The 20,645-nt window shown below is 36.6% G+C and overlaps 1 protein-coding gene across 4 annotated transcripts in view; it reads left to right on the top strand.

Annotated features, from left to right (window-relative positions):
- The window catches only part of nphs1 (NPHS1 adhesion molecule, nephrin), a 74,323-nt gene extending 55,590 nt beyond the window's left edge, over window positions 1-18,733 (top strand). For 3 of the 4 annotated variants that reach the window (XM_043259968.1, XM_043259970.1, XM_043259969.1), the window contains exons 19-31: window positions 1,562-1,683; window positions 2,199-2,361; window positions 3,052-3,208; window positions 4,191-4,342; window positions 6,035-6,146; window positions 7,076-7,257; window positions 9,092-9,148; window positions 10,997-11,113; window positions 11,779-11,824; window positions 14,994-15,117; window positions 15,317-15,398; window positions 16,756-16,898; window positions 17,155-18,733. In XM_043259968.1, coding sequence (XP_043115903.1) covers window positions 1,562-1,683; window positions 2,199-2,361; window positions 3,052-3,208; window positions 4,191-4,342; window positions 6,035-6,146; window positions 7,076-7,257; window positions 9,092-9,148; window positions 10,997-11,113; window positions 11,779-11,824; window positions 14,994-15,117; window positions 15,317-15,398; window positions 16,756-16,898; window positions 17,155-17,259 — 1,562 coding nt within the window. In that variant the 3' untranslated portion in view covers window positions 17,260-18,733. The remainder of the gene's footprint in view (window positions 1-1,561; window positions 1,684-2,198; window positions 2,362-3,051; window positions 3,209-4,190; window positions 4,343-6,034; window positions 6,147-7,075; window positions 7,258-9,091; window positions 9,149-10,996; window positions 11,114-11,778; window positions 11,825-14,993; window positions 15,118-15,316; window positions 15,399-16,755; window positions 16,899-17,154) is intronic. The other variant, XM_043259971.1, reaches the window with a different exon arrangement.
- Window positions 18,734-20,645: the final 1,912 nt, after the last annotated feature.

Genomic DNA, 20,645 nt, shown 5'->3' with positions numbered 1-20,645 from the left:
GAATGTAAGTTGCCTTATCAAGAATGCTTCTATATTTGAAAAAGAGCTTTATTAAAGCTCTGGAAGAAAGACCTTTATTACCAACCAGCCTACGTATAATTAATATTGTCAAATTAATAGCGATTCTGTTATTGTGTCAGTGCAGATGATCTGTGCAGGCCTTAGCTGGTCAGTGCAAGCATGTGGAAATGTCAGCAGTAATTGCTCGGCTATAAAAATACTTATACATAGCTGAATGAAATCGCTTTTTTTAATGTTTATTTTTTTTTTTTTAATATCTGCTTTGCTTCCGCAGATGCACTTCTTCATTAGTGTTCTCTGATCCCTTTTAATAATACAGTTATCCTGACAGAGTGTGACAGATTCTTTTTGAGGGGGCGTTAATTCTGTAGCCTTTCGAGAGCGTTGTTAATTTGCCTCAGTAAGCATTACCTCTGTTCAGACATGTGCGGCCTGTGCCGCAGAGACAGCGACTCCGAGACTGTTTGCAACCAGCCACGGAGGAATACAGGAGGGTTTGAAATAACAGTTTTTGCTCCGCACATAATAGGGATGACATTACAATAGACCTTGATTGTAAAGGCTTCTTTTTCACGCCCTGTGAATAATTCAAACAGGAAGTGCAGAGGCACACTGCATCGAGACTCAAACAAAGGCGAGTCTGGCATCAACACATCCGAATTTAGAAAATCCAATGCCGCGAGTTAACTTTCCTTTCGAAATTATTTGTTCTGTCGGCGAAATCAGCTGAGGTGGAAATCGAACTGTCACGGCCCTGACAAAAGGCAACGTCGCTTTAACGTGCTGCAATTAGCAAGCGCTGCTTTGCGCCGAATACCTAGTGAGCGTTATTTTTACTTTTCCAATTCTCACATGTAGCACTCCTTATATGAAAGGCACGAGTTGACTGGAATCTCAATGTATAGCAAATTTGACTTCAATCAACAGCAGCTCAAAGTATTATATTATCTGATCGACACAAACTTTCTACGGTTGTTTGACAAAAAGAAGTTTTGATGGATCATAAAAATTATTTTTACATTGTAGTGCCTGTTGTCATTACTGCAAAGACTTTTATTTTATAAATGCATTTATTCATAGTCAAAAGATGTTTTATATATATATATATATATATATATATATATATATATATTATGATTGTTAAAAATGTGAGGACAAGCGGTGATATAATTTTGTGCTTTATAGTTTATAAAATGCAGTTAAATAATTTGTTAGTTAATTTTGATATTTGGATATTTGCATGTTATTTGAATATTTACATGCATATTGATATATAAATGGTAACGTGTACATTTATTATGTGTATATACAGAACATACACACAGATACAGTGTATATTTTGAAACAATTTACATGTCTTTATTATATTTATAAATAAATATATTTACTATATAAAACTATACACACACACACACACACACACACACACAGACACACACATATATGTGTAATTGCTGTCAATTGATGAAATGCATTATAGCTCATAATAATGATTTATTATAAAATAATCTTGCTTTGATGTTTCTGACTTGGCTTCCAGATGCCCCTACTGTTCATATGAAGTCTGATCCCGTGTACGTGAACTTGGGAGACACGGCTGACTTACTGTGTGTCGCTGACGCCAACCCCATCACCTACAGTATGTTTTCCTGGAAGTGGATGGTGAGCGATGTCCTTGTCATTCCTGTTTTGCTTATTCCCATCCTTTTCCCACTATACGGCCCTTTGTTAGCTCAGCTCAGTCTCTATCTCTCTTTTTATCACCTCTATTTATCTCTGGCATCGCTCCTCTTTGTCTCTAACTCCCTCTTTTTCTCTGACTTCTCTTTTCTCACCATGCGTCACAGCTACCCTGTAACAGAGCTGCTATATTTCACCCTTCTAACTACAACAATGTCTCACCTTTATGCTTAATACTTCTGGCCTAAATGGAGAAAAATAGCTTTCATTAAAGCCGCCTTTCCAAAGGCCACATTTCTCAGAGTTAGCCGCAATCGGGGCCGTTTCCGACCATTTCAGTGTCTGTGGCGGCCCGCGTTCTGTGATATCTCAAGCCATCTTCTTCTTCTGTCTGGTTTTATGTACGGGTATGGGAGAATCGATGTTGGTGTGAAGTCGTTACCTCCTTTTGGAGTTTGTGGCTTCTCTACAGGTGTGTGTGTGTGTTTTGCATATAGGGTGAAGGGGAAGTGGATGATCTGGGAGAGCAGAGTGAAGATGAAGGCACCGGTTTGTTAACTATATACAAGGTGACTCGTGAGCAGGCAGGTCTTTACGAGTGTACTGCAGACAATGGCATATCTCCTCCTGGAAGCGTGGAAGGACAGCTCATCGTACGCTGTGCGTTCTGCTCATCACACTATACGGCATAACTGGGTTAAAAAAGAGATATTAACCAGGACTTTTCTTTTGAGAATGTTGAAAGTGTGTCTTAGAAGCATCGTGCTTCAAAAAGAACCATAAAAGTGTAATAGAAGTAGTAGATATTGCCAGTTATATTATTGTCAACTAACATTATGAATGAAACTGCTGAAAAAACACAATATAAATTGTAAATAAAAAATAAAATGTTTAAATATCAGCATATTACTGCATATTACTTTGAAGCCACTGCAGACTGACATTGCATTGAGTATTAACTTAAACCACAACCTATTAAAAAAATATTGTGAAAAATAAACACTATCGTTGAAACATTCGTATGAACATTTAGGGTTTTTTTTATACATTTTTGATTCGGCAAGGAAGTGTATATCAAGTAGTTTTGCCAATGACAATAAGACATGGTTCTAGACATTGAAGGCTTGAGTAAAGACTGAGAAAAAGATTGTTTTGCATCACAGGAATAATAGCATGCTAAAATATATTAATATAGAAAACGATTCATTTAAACGTTTAAAAGCATTCCACGGTGTTACAGTAACACAAACTTAAAAAAGTACAACAAAAAAAACGACCGTAAATGTTTGTGCAGTAGTAGCTGCGGTGATGATAAGGGATCTGGTGTTAATGAGTTTTTTGTTCCTGCAGTTGCTCCAGAGCTTCAGAAGGGGCCGCAGTGGAGGAAGGTGGCCAGCCGGGGGGACGGCAGCAATGATGCAAATGTAGTTTGTCAGGCACAAGGTGTTCCTCGTGTCCACTTCATCTGGACAAAAAATGCATTTCCTTTAGACCTTGGCAACCCCAGGTGATCCGCAGCTTCATCCAGCATGGGTTATCATGCTTCTGTCTTTAGCTTGTTGAAGCTATGTCCATTTCAAAGTGTCCTATATAAAAACAATGACTTTATATATCTAGATATAATATATACCCAAATTACCTTTTTATACACTTTTAAAAAAGATAATTTGGGTATATATGGTTATAGCTTGCGTAAGTATAAATCGGCGGTTCAAATTTTTATATAGCTCTGCAAACAGGGAGTTGTTCTCCATAAATGTTTTGCTTTTGTTCTTCTCCCCATTTATTTTCGAATTCATTTGGTTTTAACCACTTAACAAATATTCTTGTCACACTTTTGTTTTATGGTTAATTTATCGATTTTCAGATGCTATCCATTCATCGCGTTATGTATATTTATATCAGTCAGTATCGAAATAAATACATTTATATGTATTATTTACATATTTCAACATTTTGCGACTTGTATTCAGTTCAATGAAATAAAAAAAAGGATTTATTTTGGAACGTGTTTTAAAGTCTCACCAAGGCTGCATTTATTTAATAAAAAAACAACGAAAAGGGCAGTATTGTTACAATTTAAAATTTTAACGTAATTTATTTATTCTTGCGATGCTTCTTTGATGCTTAACAGCATAGAAACCTTTGTAACGATGCCAATGTCTTTATTTTGCTTTTGCTCAATTTAATGCATCCTTGCATTATCGAATTATTCATGCATGAAGTATTAATTTCTTTTCCCAACCTCAAACGTATATAACCATTTCCTGCAAAAAAACTAATTAAGCACCGAGATTAATGCTTAATTAATATTTTAGATATTTTAATATTGAAATGTGTTTGGCCTTTTCTTTATACCTCTCTATACAGGATTTATAACCGTTGCTGCCTTGCGGGATTCTCAATTCTTTTATGAAATGCAAAGCTGTTCTGGTTGTGTTTTAGGCCCGAATATCACGTATTACTCTTTATGTGACCTTATCTTACAGGTATGAGGAGAAGACGGAGGTGACAGGAACCGTCCACAACAGCATTCTGACCGTTATAAACGTGAGCGCAGCTTTGGACTACGCCATCTTCACCTGCACCGCCCGCAACAGCATGGGAGAGGACTCTCTAGACATCCAGCTCCTCAGCACCAGTACGTACAAACAGGAAGTGAGCCTTTCGGGGGCCAAGCTTGAGCGGTCAGCTTCATCACCTTCTCTTGACCCCTATTGAAAGGTGATCGTGAATTAGCATAAATGTATGAATAAATAAAAACATAATACATGAAAACAAACAGACACCGGCGTCTGGGCGTCGCGTTTCTTATCGCCAACTCATAAATGCACACAAAGATGATGAGCAGAGCCATGAAAGAGATTTCTGCTTGGCAATGAGATTTTGTTTTTCTCGACCTGAGCAGCAATTGTGATATTAATTATTCAGTTGTTGTAATCAACGCCCGCTCTTTTTCAGACCGTCCCTTAATTTGCGGAACAATAGGGTCGAACGATCTGTGTACCTCTCGCTCACAGTGCAGTTCCCTCTGCCTCTTTGTAATACTAATGACGTTACTTTTTTATGTTGCACAAAAGAAGTGTGTTAACACCCTTACATTGGAGATTTGCACCAACGCTATTATTAATTTTTTTTGGAAATTGTAACTAGTCTCATTCCTTTCTGATTCTGAACTATAATTACTTATAATAAATTTTATATATATATATATATATATATATATATATATATATATATATATATATATATGAGGAGTTTATTTTCAAAACCAGACTTTTAACAATTTTCAAAAACCGTGTCCCTTCTAATTAATCAAATCAATTAAAAATAACAAGAAATACAGCTAACTAGCACAATAAAAAACAATAAAAACATCATAATTTATAGATAGATAGATAGATAGATTAACATTTATACATATATATATATATATATATATATATATATATTATTAACATTTTTTTAACATTTAGAAATTTATTTTAACATACACACACACACACACACACATATATATATATATATATATATATATATATATATATATAGCACTGAAAATAAATATATTTAAGAAATATATTGACAGTGTATATTCACTGTACCTTTAGCATTTAGAAATGTATATATTTTAATATTATATAAAATATTTGTGTGTCTGTAAAAGAAACACACACACACACTTATATATATTTGCTTTTGTAGCAGGTACAGTTGTATTAAACCCAGAATAATGCTTTAATTCTCTCTTTCCTCCAATAAACTTGAATGTTTTCCTCTGTTGTGCTGTTGCTCTCTCTCTCTTTCTCTGAGGTCCGCGGAAAAGACTCGGGCAGACACGTTTAATGTTTATCATAAAAACCATGAAATACAATCCAATATCCGCCTCTTTTTGTCCACACCTCCTTCTCTGTTTTTACTGCCGTGAATATTCATAATTAATCTGACACAGCGATAATAAATTTTATGTGCTTCTTATCATCAGTCGACCGGGGGAACGGAACGGTCCGGTTTTTTGCTCCCTGCTTTGCGATTTTGGACCGACCCCTTCACCCTCTCCCAGCAGAGCCAACAAGATAATTAAGCAGTTTCACAGCGAAGTGTATAATGGACGCGCATATTTCTCTCTCGCTGTACAGTAGCCTGTTAATTTCTTTACTGTTGTCTCTCACCGTCTCTCTGCCCCTCTTAAATAAACAATCTCTGAGCAATGCAATAAGATTTTGGCAGTAGTTGTATTTTTATGAGCTTGTGTTCTCTGTTTCTGTGCGTGTGTGTGTGCGCGTGTGTGTGTGTGCGTGTGTGTGTGCGTGTGTGTGTGTGTGTGTTTCAGACCACCCCGATCCCCCATCAGACCTGAAGCTGCTCCGTGTCGACCAAAACGCCGTCACTCTGGAATGGATGCCCGGATTTGATGGTGGTTTGACACAAAACTTCCGTGTCAGGTGAAGCTGTCATAAATGCCGCTGTGAGGTGCCTAGAACATGTGGAGAGTGTTGTGGATATGTTTTATCTCCCAGTCTCTAGTGTGTCACAACACTGCACACATTTCAGTTGACTGATGTATAAACGTTTTTATCTAGGTCCATGGCACAGCAATTCCCATATGATTCTCTGATAGGAAAGGCAGGTTTATTTTATTTTATTTTACAGTTCATAGTAATTCAGTCCTGTCTGGTCCAGAAAAGTTTGTAAAGTAAAGTAAAGTGAAGTAGATATTTACAATTTTAATTGAAATATGATAGAAAATCTTACTAATTTAAATCTGAAAACAAAAAACAAACGGTTTAGAATTTGGACGAGGAAAAACTAAAAAATTATGTAAAATTAATTAAGTTTGTGCATCTTGTGGAATATTTTAATCCAGAATATTTCTTATACATTTAAAGATATATTTTTTGATTATTCTCGTATCGTGTAATCGTGTTGTTTTACACAAACGTTTCTAGTTCTGCCGTCATTAAAAAATTTAATTAGTCTGACAAACAAAATTTTATAAATTCCAAAATTTAAATTCAACTTTTGAGGCAAATTACTTGGTGTTAAAAAAAATATTTAATAATGGTATATTCTGTATGTAAGTATGAAAATAAAAGTTGTTTCCTCACCCCAAATAAATAAAGGACATACACTGAACTACATAAGTATATCAATTTTGAAATAACTCTGCATTTTTAATTTAACTTTTTGTTCGGATTTTTATGTGATACTAAAAAAGTGCAAAAAGTAAAAGCACTTCTATCTTAGACTTTTAAACCCGACTGTGTGAAAGGCAAGTGTCATTTAAGAACACAAAACGAATAAAAATTTAGAGGAAAACATGAGCTTAATTGAAAGAAAAGTCTAAAAATAAACGTATCTGTTTGATTGACAGGTACCGGTGGGCGGGATCAGTGAGTTTCATGTACGTGGACGTGTTTCCTCCGACGGCCACTGTTTATACAGTCACAGGCCTCAACCCTTCCACCACGTACAACTTTTCGGTCAACGCTATCAATACAATGGGAGAGAGCAGCTATGCAGACAGCAACAAAATACTGACGGTCACCACTGCCGGTATATTCAGCTTAGCCTCTCTAATAAAGCCTACCACACATAAACTAAATTATTCGTCATCTGGTTTCCGACCACGGTGGTGTTTCTTGTAGATTTAGACTGCGGCTTTACTTTCGACTGATTTGATGAGCCATTCATCAATCCCACCAATCACATCTCATTTGTAAGGCAAAGATCACGGCTGAGCCTCATGCAAATAAGCCGAGTGGCTGAACGTCTACACCAATCAGCGCACCAGTGTGTTTTCTGAATGCATATTTCAGCCTGTATTTTGCCCGGGTTTGTGAGCGAGAGGGAGAAAAATGGAGAGATAGAGGGAGAGAGACAGAAAACAAAACCGTGTGATGTATGATAAATGATGATAAGCTACATTCCCTCGGCAAACATAATGAATTCTGCAATTGTAATGTCATAGCATTTGATTTGCAAAACAAATTAGTCATGAGCGCAGGCAGCTGACGGAAGTACGGGAAACACAGCATAGCTCCGCCACAGAGTTCACTGATAGCACAACTGACAAACCTTACTTATTTAACATTTATCAGCTATTTAAAGACTAATCCTGTCACATATTGCTCACTGCCGTGTCACAAGGAAGACATTTTACTCTCTTTCATAGAGCTCGAAAAAGCAACATGAATGTCATATAACAGCAAAATTCGTCTTTGATTTTTTTTGTTAGCTTAAAATATCTAATCAAACATAGTGGAATGCATTATATTATTGCTATATTTTTAGCAATTTATGCTGCCATTCAGACTTAAAAAATAAATAAATAAATATACATACATATATATACATACATATACATATACATACACAAACATTTTTAATCAAATAAATTAAGACTTCTCAAAAATGCACTTCTCAAATATACATATAGTATAGTAAAATATATATATATATATATATATATAAATATATATATATATATATATATATATATATATATATATATATATATATATATATATATATTAATAATAATAAAATAATATATATATAGTACAGTAAAAATTTTAAATTTTAAAATTTTAAATTTTATTGCAATTTAAAATACACTGTCCTTCAGAAACGATTGTAAAATGTGTATTTGGAAATATATCTTAATTTTATAAATGTTTAAAACATTTGTGCTGCTTAATATTTTTGTTCAGCATTTTTTTCAGGATGTTCTGAAGAATACAAAGTTAAAAAACAACATCATTTAAAAAAAAAACCTTCACTTTAATTATAAAAAATCCTAGCATATTTGTCTCTCCCTTTAAGAATGTATAACCGCTAGTAGAACAGTTCAGTTTGTACAGTCCTAACTAATACCCCAATAAAACCATAAATCCTCGAATCCCATTGAACACTCGGCATATGGCTTTGCCTGAGCAGCATTCGACAGCAACTAGACTATGAAAAAGCACGAGACGTTTTTTACAGGTACACGCTCTGCTTTCATCAATCACCTTATTTCGACTTCTACTCAGTCGACTAGAAGCCATATGTAATTTAATGCAAATGAAAACAGGGATTTGAAAGTACAGTCCATTCAAGTGCCTCGTTTTCGTTTGTGTCAAATTAAATATGCCATTTACTCCGACTAAAGTCTTTACGCATCACAATGGGGCTATAATGTTAGATTTTACACGTTGGTAGCTCTGCGCTTTCAGAGGAATTCATTATGTGGCCTCGTGCTCCGTAGTGTTGTTAATGCGAAGTGTTTTTAAATGCATAAATCAATTTCGGTTTTTGAATTTGTGATCGTAGACTCGCAGAACAAAGCCACCGCACTCTGTAATCTCTGCATTGAGTGATTTACCTTCTCTCTCTCTTCTTCTCTCAGATGCGAAGGAAGCGGTTGATGGGGTCTCCCCAGCAGACCCGGACTCGGCTCTTGCAGGTGCTGCATTTCTTCTTCCAGCTTACTGCAGCTGCTATTTATCAAATGTAGAAAAGGCCTGACACCCCAGAATTCAGATCAATTTCTCAGCTCGCACTTGAGTTTCCGTGGCCTTTACCGGCCCGTTTCGTGCGCTTTCATAAAGCCTTGGGGCTCGATGTTTTCCCCGCTGCGGTTTGGTGCAGTTTTGCTCGGGCTATAATCCTGAACGCTTTGGTGCTGTTTAATGGGACACCGTGGCAGTTATTGACCCTTGAATCGGGATACAAAATAAACTGACATTAGCCGCTGGGCGAATCCGAGGTCCGTCAGATACTGCTTTGCATTTTGATTGGGTTTTTGTAGAAAAGATTCATTAGGGTTTTCAATTTCCTCGGATAGTTCCTATGTCATCAGTTTGATTTGGGAATGATACACTGTGTGAGGCAGTTTTTTTCTGCGAGAGATTCATCAATGTCTTTCGTCTCTGTGAATAAACTAGTTCTTGCGGCGTTGGAGGTATTTTCACGCGGCGAGGCATGACTCGAGCGTGTCAAATCTGTACCAATCACACGCTCTCTTCTACAAAACTGTGACATATGGTATAGCAAATCCAACAAGACAGTGATGCATAGTTGTGCAAATTCAACCCATGAACATATATATATGTGTGAGTTTGAGTTCAGCACAGCTGCCATTAATATATCTTGTGCCGAAAATGTATTTGAACGCTTAAGTCATGCTTTAAAATGTCGGAGTGTCTTGGCCTTGCATTGGATGACAAAATATGTACCCAAGTAGCAAACAAATGACACTAGACCTTTTCTCCAACTCTATTGTAAATACCTTTAAGCAACTGGTGTCATGCTGATTTTGATGTGTTAAGCTTCTTTATAAGACTCTTCGGTTGGTGCACAATTGAAATGAATAATTAATAGAAGTTACATTTTATTTTAATAAAATTTGGTTCCAGTTAATTACTGTTTTGTATTTAAATGTTTAAAATATGAATAGCTTTATTTACAGTATATTTAGTGTTAGATGAGAAGTATCACGCAAAAAAAAGAAAGAAAGAAAAGTTTTTACCATTAATAAAAGTTTAATGTATGTAATTGGCTTCATTTATTTTACCTATTAATTTTTAGAGAAATGAGAAGTAATAATAATAATAATAATAATAATAATAATACATTTCATTAAGAGAATAAAATGTTTAATACACAAAAATAAATTAGGAAAAGCTTTGTCGATTGTTTTCTTAAAATATAATTATAATTATAAAAATGTTATTATTAATAATAATATTATTAGTAGTATTTTATTATTTTAAATAATACTTATTTTAAATGCTTATTTTATTTTTAATACTTATTTTAAATACTGTTAGAAATGAATAATTTTATTTTATTATGTAAAATATATGCTTTTATTCCTTTTCAAAATCATTCCTTTTAAAAGGTTTAAATAATAATAAATCAGTAGTTGATTTCTTCTATACATGCTATTTCAGAAAAAACACAGATTGTTTGCTTGTCCATATACTTCCTTGTAGTGGCTCGATGCGTGGCTCTTCAGATACCATCTAATAAAGTTTTTTTTTATAGTTTGTCACTTAAAATATATTTCACATCAACGTCAGCAGCCGTCTTTTTGAAGTTTATAAACTGTGTAATTTTTTGCGGCTCCGGGGGGGGAGTGGCTCACACAAAGTGGCTCTTTTGATAAAAAAGGTTGCCGACCCCTGGTCTAATGTATATTCATTGTTTTATCTTTGAAAAATTGTCATCTCACCCTAAATTCAAATCATTCAGCGTCCATCTTTTCACTTGCTTTATGTAGTTTTTATTCACAACTCTTGTACCTCAACAGGTCGCGGTCTTCCTGTCTACGTGGTGGTGATCCTGGTTGTGGGTGGTCTTCTATTGTTGCTAAACCCTCTGAGCTGCTTTCTATTGGCCAAATGGAAAAGGGGGCGGAGCCTGAAAGGTAATTGACAACAGAAACTCCTCAGCGTGTCACCGTTTCTACTTTGCGCTGTTAGACAGCGTGTCCTAGACCGGTCGACTCGCAGCGACAGCACGCAGCGCAAAAGGGATGAACTGTCTGAATCCTAATATGACTTCTCACTTTTAAATCCATCTCTCTCTTTTCCTCTTATCTCGCTCGCTGCCTCCTCAGCCATCTGCATCATCCCGCCATCTCTCCTTTCCCCGGCAGCTGTCACTTCCTCCCTTCGTCTCTCCCCTTATCTCGCCCCTTTCCCTTTCGTCCTCTGTCATTCTCTCTCTCACTCACCCCATCTGTCTTTTTTTCGCCTCGCCCCTTCCTTCAAACTGTCAGGTGTCTTGTCTCTCCCCTCTCATCTCTCGCTCCCGTTTTTTTTCCTTTTCCTCTCTATTCACGAACCTGTCGTCCTCTCCTCTCGCTTTCAATTTGAACGGCCCTTTTTATCAGTTTATTAAAGCTACTGTCACAACACAATTTGTAGGGAGGAACCAATAATTGAAATGGCGTATGATGAATGTTTAGCGCACAAACAATCTCGTGTTCTGTCTTTGTGACGTTCTGGATTCCTTTCATTTCTGTCGTGCTCTCCTTCCTGTGACCTTTGCCCTGTAACGCGCCGCTCTCGTTTGTTGTTTCGCTTTCAGAGGACACAGGGAGCGTTTCGCAGGAGACCAAAAGCGAGGAGCAGAGGTGAGTCGTTTTAGTGTTCTGAATCGAAGCCCGCTCGCTTCTGAAGCGAGGTGTGCAAAAGATCGCTTGGCGCAATCATGCTTGGTTTGCTAGGTACAGTTTAATACTTGATTAGAGATTTGAACACAGCCCTATGCCTTAATGTGAGCTGAAGTAATGGCGATGAGAGTCGCACTAACAAGCAAGACCAGCATGCTGTGATGGCTAGAAGGCATTCTGAACTACTTCTCTCTGTCTGGATGAAACCTTTCAGCTTCCAGTAGCTATAGAAGCCCTCAAGACGACATATAGAAACATTGCTTAGCTTGCATGTCCATAAATAGACTCTACAAAAGTACAGAGTGTTCATTTCAGCAGCCTACAGGTGACAGAGTCATGAGCAGCCAAAAAAAGCTGTTTTAGTATAATATCACAAAGAGAAACTCAAGCCTGATGTGTAAAATTAACTTTAAATACAGCATTAAATGATATCGACAAAGTATTTCATTTATGTAAAATGACCCAGAAAATCAAATTAGGAAAAAGGTTAAATAAATAAATGAAATAAAAATAAATATTTTGATTCATTAATTTCTTAAATGTGTGCATTGGTGATTTATTTATGCGTGCAAACTTTAAGACATAAAATATTGATTTGTGTTGAGGCATAATAAGCAATAAGCCCTATGAAGCCGTGGTTTACAGTGAATTTATAACAGCTAAGGGCCGCTGTTAGCACAACGCCCCTTAGCTGTTATAAATTCACTGTAAACCACGGCTTCACTGCGCTTTATTGCTTTTATAAAACAAATATTCCATATCCTAAGTAAGATTTCACAAATAAGTGTGATGATATTAGTAAAAACAGTATTCTTCCACCAAACAATGTAGTTCCTCAGAAACAGTAGGGGTTGGAATAAAGTGGTTGCCGAGCAATGCTCAAAGTAAACAAAGTAGTGTAATTTACAATGGCTTTGAATGTGGTTCAACCAATCAGAATTAAGGACCGGAACTATACGTTTTATAAAATCTAATATGGAATATTGAATCATTCACTGTATTTTATGTATATAATAGTATATGATATAAATGATATTAATGTATTTATATTTTTAAATGTATTTGTATTTAAATGTTATTATGATATCTATATTTATGTGTATACAAAAATTAAATCAGCCGCTGTCGAATTAATGAAACACAGGTAAGATAAAGACAATAGCTGTGCTGTGATTTTGGCTATATTTGCATGTAAAATTAGCGAATCAACATAATATCTTGTCTAACTTAAAGCACTGCTCTTTTATTTCATCTTCATTTCTTCAACTACGGTCAAGGCGGTGGGTCAAACAGAAAACGCTCTCTCTTTAAAGGGAACCCTGGGTATTAAGACTTGTATGGCTCAATATAACGTAAATTATGTCCCTTACTGAAATATGTAGAAGAAAACCAATGAATGGTTTATTTTATAAAAAAAAATTCACATTGCTTTATGCATATATTGGACTGTGGGGTGCGCCATTATTCTGATGACGTAAAAACGGTGAGCTAGACGCGAAAAAAAAATTGCTGATATGATGAACACAGCAAATGAAAGAGCTTACAGGACGTGATGGATATAACCGTAGGCTTAAACCAAATGCCTTAGCATGATTTTCCCTGGATATTGAGGGATATCCGTGATAAGACGCTCCTCCAGCAGCCGCAGTAATAATAAGCGTGGGCATACATCCTAACGGGATGGCATAGCATTTCTTGTCCCAGTCGTTTGTAATCTCCTCCAGTAGCTGTGGTCTACTAAAAGACTCAAAGGCTTCAGAGCTAAAGTTGAGAGGGCAAAGAATCTTTAGGACGTTTTATTCGTCTACAGGCATCTTCCCATTATTTTGTGACTCTTATCGCTAGGAAAGTCATACATCGCTTCTCTTCTCTTGCCCTTCGACTGAAAATTACAACCAAAAACAACACAACATGGTATCTTATCAGAATTGTATTTTCTGAACTGTTTATTATGATCTGTGTTGCAGTAAAAAGCTCCAGTAGCTCACCGAAGGCAACCGTTTGATGTCAGCGACACAGAACGTACTGTCCACATAAAAAAATGGCGCTCCCCATGGTCCAGAAACGGTAGTCGATCTTTCATGGGTTTTTATTACATATTTCAGTAAGAAACATCAATTATGTTATATTAAGCTATAAATGCCTTAACTCCCAAGGATCCCTTTAATAAAATTTGAGTTAACGTGTTATCAACGTGTTCGTTTTGACAGCCCTAATATAGGTATAGGCCTATATATTATTCCAGTGGTGAGTGAATGAGAGTCCATTTACAATTATATACTGTGAGGTATTCATATATATATATATATATATATATATATATATATATATATATATATATATATATATATATATATATATATTGTGACGAGTCTCGTCACCGGCGCAATTAAATGCCAAGCGCGCCTTTCTTCGAGAGACCGGTCTCTTCCCCCGTGCATGCACGCTGGTGTCCTCGTGGGTCCAGGAAGGGTGCAAGATGCCATCCCCACGCCGCAAGAGAAGCGAGCCGTCGGACTCGTAGTCCCGGCGACGACTGCACATGTGTAACGCTGACGAGCCAGGATGCCGTTCGGAGGAAGCAGAGGAGAAGCCACAGGAAGAAGCCGCCGCCCCTCGCGCCCCAGACCAGAGAGGGGAGCATGTGCGCCCGCCGGACTCCGCCCCTTACCTGGACCCTCCCCCCTGGAACACTACTCTACCTGCAGCACGACGAGGACACCAGTTCCCCCGTTTATTTTGGACACTTTCCCTTTTCCCTGGACACTTTATTTTGTTTTTTTTATTAATAAAAAGCCTCTCTGAGGCCTGACGCCACACCCACTGTGTCTGTCGTTAGCTCCTCCCATCACAATATATAAATACGTAGACATACACACATTTGTTATGTACTGTAGATTTTGTCATGTATGGATTATTGAATGGTTTTTTATATATAGAAAATGCATTAGGAAAATGCAGATATTCAGATATTCAGATGCCGTAATGTAAACCTTTAAAGCTTATTCTAATACATTTTCAATCTTCTGGACATCTGAACATCCTCAGAAGTTCCTACTTCCTTGCAGAAGTTCTGCTTTCTCGTCATATTTTCTAACTCTAGGTGTGATGTGTTGTGATGTTTCTGCAGGTCCACAGCGAGCGGCTCAACACGCTATGCGAGCAGAGAGCTTATCAACGCCTCGGCACAGCGAACGCTCCTCATCGACAGCAGCTCTGAGCCTGACAGCAGCGTCTATGAGAGCTACGGACGGGTATATCACTGGACACTCACGCAATTCAGCCTTTCCCCCTTTTTTTTTTACACAGGGAAGCTGAAAAAAGGCTGTTCTAGCAAAACATTGATAAAAATACTTAAAAAGAGACGTTTCCCGTCTCGTTTTGGAAAAAAAATCACACCTGAATTCAAAAACGATGTTTACTGCTACTAAAGATGTCCTTTTTGGTCAATAGCAGGAGAGTACTCATTATTACTACCCAACAGAGGTATACAGTCCTGCCCTGTTCACTCACCTCGAAGGCCCTGAGGATCATGGTGAGACTAAATCTAATGTTCTTACACACTTAAGGCCAATTCACACAGCAAAGACAAACTCCAACAAACTAGTCAGTTGAAGTTTGTCCTCACCTGACTGAACGTGCTTAATCTGCGTTTGCTGGGTCTGAATGTCTGAGCGACTCGAAAGGGTTTTCCAACAAACGTCAACAAACTCTGGCGTAATACGACGTATCCACGAACCGTTGCCATGACGATGCAGACGTTTTATTGATTATTATTGATTATAATCGATTGATTAAAATTGTATTGATTTTACTCAATTATAATCTACAATGGATGTGGTGCGATGCGACAAATTTTGCATCCGATGTAAACACTCTGTTGTTTGACTCTCTGTGACTCGAAGTTTGTCGGGGCAGTGTGAACATGACATTTATTTTTCATAAAATTCGAAATCCAACAGCCAACTCGTTTATTGACGTTTCTCTGTGCGGCGCGAATTGGCCGTTAAGAGGGATTTTGAATCTTAAGTTTTGGTTTAAGTTTGCCTCTGTCAAGTTCTTTCTCAAATAACCTTTTGCCAATTTAGCAAGGTCGTGTTTAGTCAAGTCATCGCTAAACAATTGCGAGGGCGTTTATAAGCATAAAGCAGTACGAGTAACGAGAGTTACGTAGTCAGATTACTGTTTTCAAGTAACTAGTAAAGTAATGCATTAAAATTTATAAATTTATTCATAATTCATAACTTTTAAATTTACAATAAAAATATCCGAGTTACTTTCGAGTAATAAATTTCCCATTTATTCACAAAAATCTCTCTGTCACTGTGTTGCGAGAAATTGAAAGCGAGGTATAGATGAAGAGGCTTATTCCTTTCACTTTTGGCGTGAAAGAGACGTTTCCAAAAATTTTACTTTTTTGTTATTAAAAAAAATAAGTCCAGCTCCAGTGACAGAAAGTAAAGCAATAGTAACTTCTATTACTTTTCATAAAAGTAACCCAATTAGTTACTCTTTCGTGGAATAACGCAATATTGTAATGCATTACTTATAAAAGTAACTTTTCTCAACACTGAGTGATTGTGCATCCTAAGAGACTATATGGTTCAAGTCCATCTTTCATTGGACCTTTGTGAACAAATCGATCATCCATTCAACTTGTGTTATCCTTACCTTAGCAGACATAACAAATCATTTTTTCTTTTTCTGTGTAAGAAGAGATCAAGTTTTCTACTTTTTGTTCTTTTGCATTTATGCAAAGCGGGTTTTCAATATTTGAGCAAACCCCTCCAGTGACCTCCAGTTGTTTATGGATTAGTTAACAATTAAAACGTTTTTTGCCGTTTGAAGGTACACGGCTGAAGTATTCATGTGCTGAGTTTCCTTCCCTCCAGATGGCAGACACGACACGAACCCTCTCGCTCACGACTATGAGGAGGTGAGAGGCTGCGGGACCTACGAGGACCTGCAGGGCTACTCACTGCTGCCCCCTGCTGCCCAACTTCATCCACGAGCCCCAGTATCCAGCTTCTACGAGGTGAGAGTGTGAACCAACAAGCAGTTGGATGCATCTAGACAGATGCATTTTTAATGTTAAATAGCCTGACTGCGTGCATTTTTTTTTTTTTTATCTAAAATATTTTTTCTTTATTTCAAATGATGTGATATCCACAAGCTCTTTTATGATTAATGGCATTGCAAGATAGCGATGCAATATTTTTAATATAAGAGATTCTGTCAGTTTTCAGTTTGTCTTTTGTTTATAGATGTCGTTTTTCCACTTTTCTCCACAGGGAAGAGCGTACGGTAAAGCCGATGTGGACGTTTATGATTCTATGGTGTACAGACGCAGAAGAGACACAGACTTGCCATTTGAGCTCAGAGGGGAGCTGGTTTAATAATAGCAAGGCTGGTGTGTGCTCTAGTCTAGACCAGCTCTATTCCGAGTTTGAGTTAAAACATTTTCCCTTTTACTGTTTCTGTTTGTCTAAAATATGTTGGCTTTTTTCTTTTTGCATTTCAAATTGACTACAAATGTTGAAATTGCTAAATGAATGATTAAATTGTTTTTAATTTAGTCTAAATTAGAAGTTGTTGTTTTTTTTGTTTGCGTTTTTTTTTTTTACATCGGCTGTAGCCACACAATGTTTCTTTTTAGCAAATCAGTTTTTTATGCTCTCCAAGGTTGCATTTATTTGAACAAAAATACAGTAAAAAAATTGTAATATTGTGAAATATTATTACAGTTTAAAAGAACTGTTTTCCATTTGAATATATTGTAAAACGCAATTCATTTCTTTGACGCAAAGCTGAGTTTTCTGGAAGTTTTGAAAGCTCAAAAGAACAACATTTATTTGAAATTGATATTTTTTTGTATTTTTTTTTCCCTGTCCTTAACTACATTTAAATGGTCTACTAAATTTTTAAATGCAATACATTTATTTTAAAAACTGAGCCCTGTAGTGTTTGTCTAAGCAAGTTAAACTATAGAGGAAAGGCTTTTTCCATCGGCGTACATGATTTTTAAAAATGAGTCCATTTATGCATGTTAATATCAATTACTATAGCAATAACAATGTGCAATTACAAGCTACTCTAGTGATTGCAGATTCAGTCATTAATTTGTATTACTGGGGTCTTAATTATGAATTTAGATGTTATGTAAAGCGTGACCCTTTCTGAGGCCTAGTTTAGAATTGATCAAGTTTTGTTAACTACCTTCTAAAAAAAACAAAAAAACAATAGTAATAATAATCTGATAAGAACACAATTATGTAAGGCAAGTTTACAAGCCATGAGGTACTACCATACATGCTATTATTTATCCTGAGCTTAATGGTTTTTCCTGATGGCATGTATTCCTCTTGGGATTCCTGGAAAGTGTGGAGCTTTTGTCCCAGGAGGAAGTCTTTGAATGTGAGAACAGGGATAAAAGTCTTGAATCCTTGAGTCTGAGGAAGCAGACAACAATAACAACAGCGGCAGCCTTCAGTGATACACATTTGTGTTATTGTCATGTATATGTCATCACAAGAAGTTAAACAGGGAATCTAGGCAAAGGCTAAATTTTTTATTGGCCTGAGACAAGATTGCCGGCTTGGGAAAGAAAAAGGTTGCCTGAAAGAGATTGTTCACCCAAAAACTACAATTCTGTCATCATTTATTCCCCTACATGTCATTTTTTTTTCTGTGAGAAACTATGTTGCATAATGTTCATGTTGCACTTTTCCATATAACAGTAAAAATGCCTGTCAAGCCCCAAAGACTTAAAATACAGCTTACATTCTAAAGGTTATTTGTAAATATTACAATAAAAATAAAACCACTACCTTAAAGGGACAGTCCACCATTAATTACTCACCCTCATTTCGTTCCAAACCCATAAGACCTTTGTTCATACAGAAACGCAAATTAAGATCTTTTTGATGAAATTGAACGCAACTGACATACAATAGTCCACATGACACTAATGATTAAACCTAAATGTTTTAAAGCTACAAAAATAGTTTTTCTGCACAAAAATAACAACTTTATTTTACAATTTTTGAAAAAAAACAAAAAACTTTGAGTCCTTTCTGGATCCTGACAGACTATGGTGGTTATCTACCTTTGTTTTATGAAAAAAGATTATGCAAAAAAAATCTCCTTAACCTTCCACTGAAGAAAGTAGGTTGTACCGGTATGAGTTCAGAAAGGCATCGAAGTGACAAATCACCAACTTTTAATCATTGGCTGAACTATTCCTTTAAAATTCGTCTTGTTTCTTCTGTCTACTTTGCTGGATGCTTTCAACTAAGCTGGCTTATCAAGAGTGGATGGCAAATTACATGTTGGGAAGGATGCCAGCGCTTCTGTAGACTGCCGTAACAGCTTGCTTAATTGTAAATCAAAGGTAGTCTATAACCCATTGTCTTCTGCGGCTCTAATTTCAGATTTTTTATTGCTGTCGTTTGGCATGCAAACTAACATCGCAATCTCCCTCCCTTTTCCTCTGATGCTCTTTAAATCTGAGATTCGCCTTCATGTCCGTGGAGCCCCGGCCGTGACCCTCTGCCCCGGCGCCGCCGTGACAGGGAGCAGACATCTAACGGCGTTAATGCGGAAACAACTGTTCAGACACCTGGCTTGAGGTGGGCCGATCTCATCTTCTCTCTTCTGTGTACCCACAATCCACTTGCCCTATTGACCGGTTCACCAGCCGTGTCAAACGCCTCGAGCAGTCACGACGTCTGGAGATGAGAAGTTATCGCTGTTGCCATAGTTACCAGCCCCTTTTAGGCATGTTTAATGTTGTCTACCTTGCAGGTGCCTTCTGGTGGAGGACATACCTGCGTTTTTAGCATTTCCGTGATATTGCAGAACATATGGGTATCTAGTAGATTTTCTAGAAGATAATGGCTTTTATTGAAATGAAACCATTATATTTAGCTTCCAGGAGATCTGATTTCACCGTATCTTCTCATTATTCTGTTGTATTTCTAAGAGGCCTCAAACTCAGATAAAAAAAAAAAAGAAAAACAACACTTTTGCAACCGTTTCAGCAACATTATGCAAATCAAGGATGAGGTGTTAATTATATCAGGTAGTACAGCAGGATATTAAAAGAAATGTAATTACGTTGTATATTTTTATTGTCTGGCTTTCTGCTTGGTATTCATCACACTGTTTCGCCATGTTCTGTACAGTGAAGCCGGTGTATCAAAAGGTTAATAAAATCAGTTAAATTTGTCCCAAGTGCGGTTTGTATGTAGCCCTTCACAACTATAGTGATTACGGCTGAATAAGATAAAACATTTAATATAACTAAAATTATTTTTACAGTAAACATTGCAACAGACAGTTTAGTGTTTTAAAATATAACCTTTTGCATTAAATAAATATCGCCTAAAGATAGCATTCAAAATGAGAAACAGCTTGTCATGATTGTCAGGTCATCTTTATTTATATTGCGCTTTGTACGTTATGTCAAAGCAGCTTTGCAGCGTTAGACAGGAAATCAAAGCGCCAATAATGCAAAGAAAATTCAGCTCTCTTGTGAAGCAGCTCTAAAAAGAGGAAAATAGTAAATGAGTCAGTTCGTTGTTGATTTAAAATTTACAGCATGTTCTTGTAATCCCCGAGGCATTACTTTGTTAATAAAACCTTAAGCTCATCAGGTAAAACTTTTTTTTTCTTCTTATGAGATGTTATTCTTTATAAGTAAACTGTAGATGCGATGATAACAGTCGGGTTCTGTACAAAATGAAAAGAGGAGCAAATCCTCTGAACAAAAGTTTTACAGACG

Source organism: Puntigrus tetrazona, chromosome 15, assembly GCF_018831695.1.
Source record: "Puntigrus tetrazona isolate hp1 chromosome 15, ASM1883169v1, whole genome shotgun sequence".
Classification (NCBI taxonomy): Eukaryota; Metazoa; Chordata; class Actinopteri; order Cypriniformes; family Cyprinidae; genus Puntigrus; species Puntigrus tetrazona.
The sequence above is the reverse complement of the archived record's forward strand: the minus strand, read 5'-3'. Positions and strand labels throughout refer to the sequence as shown.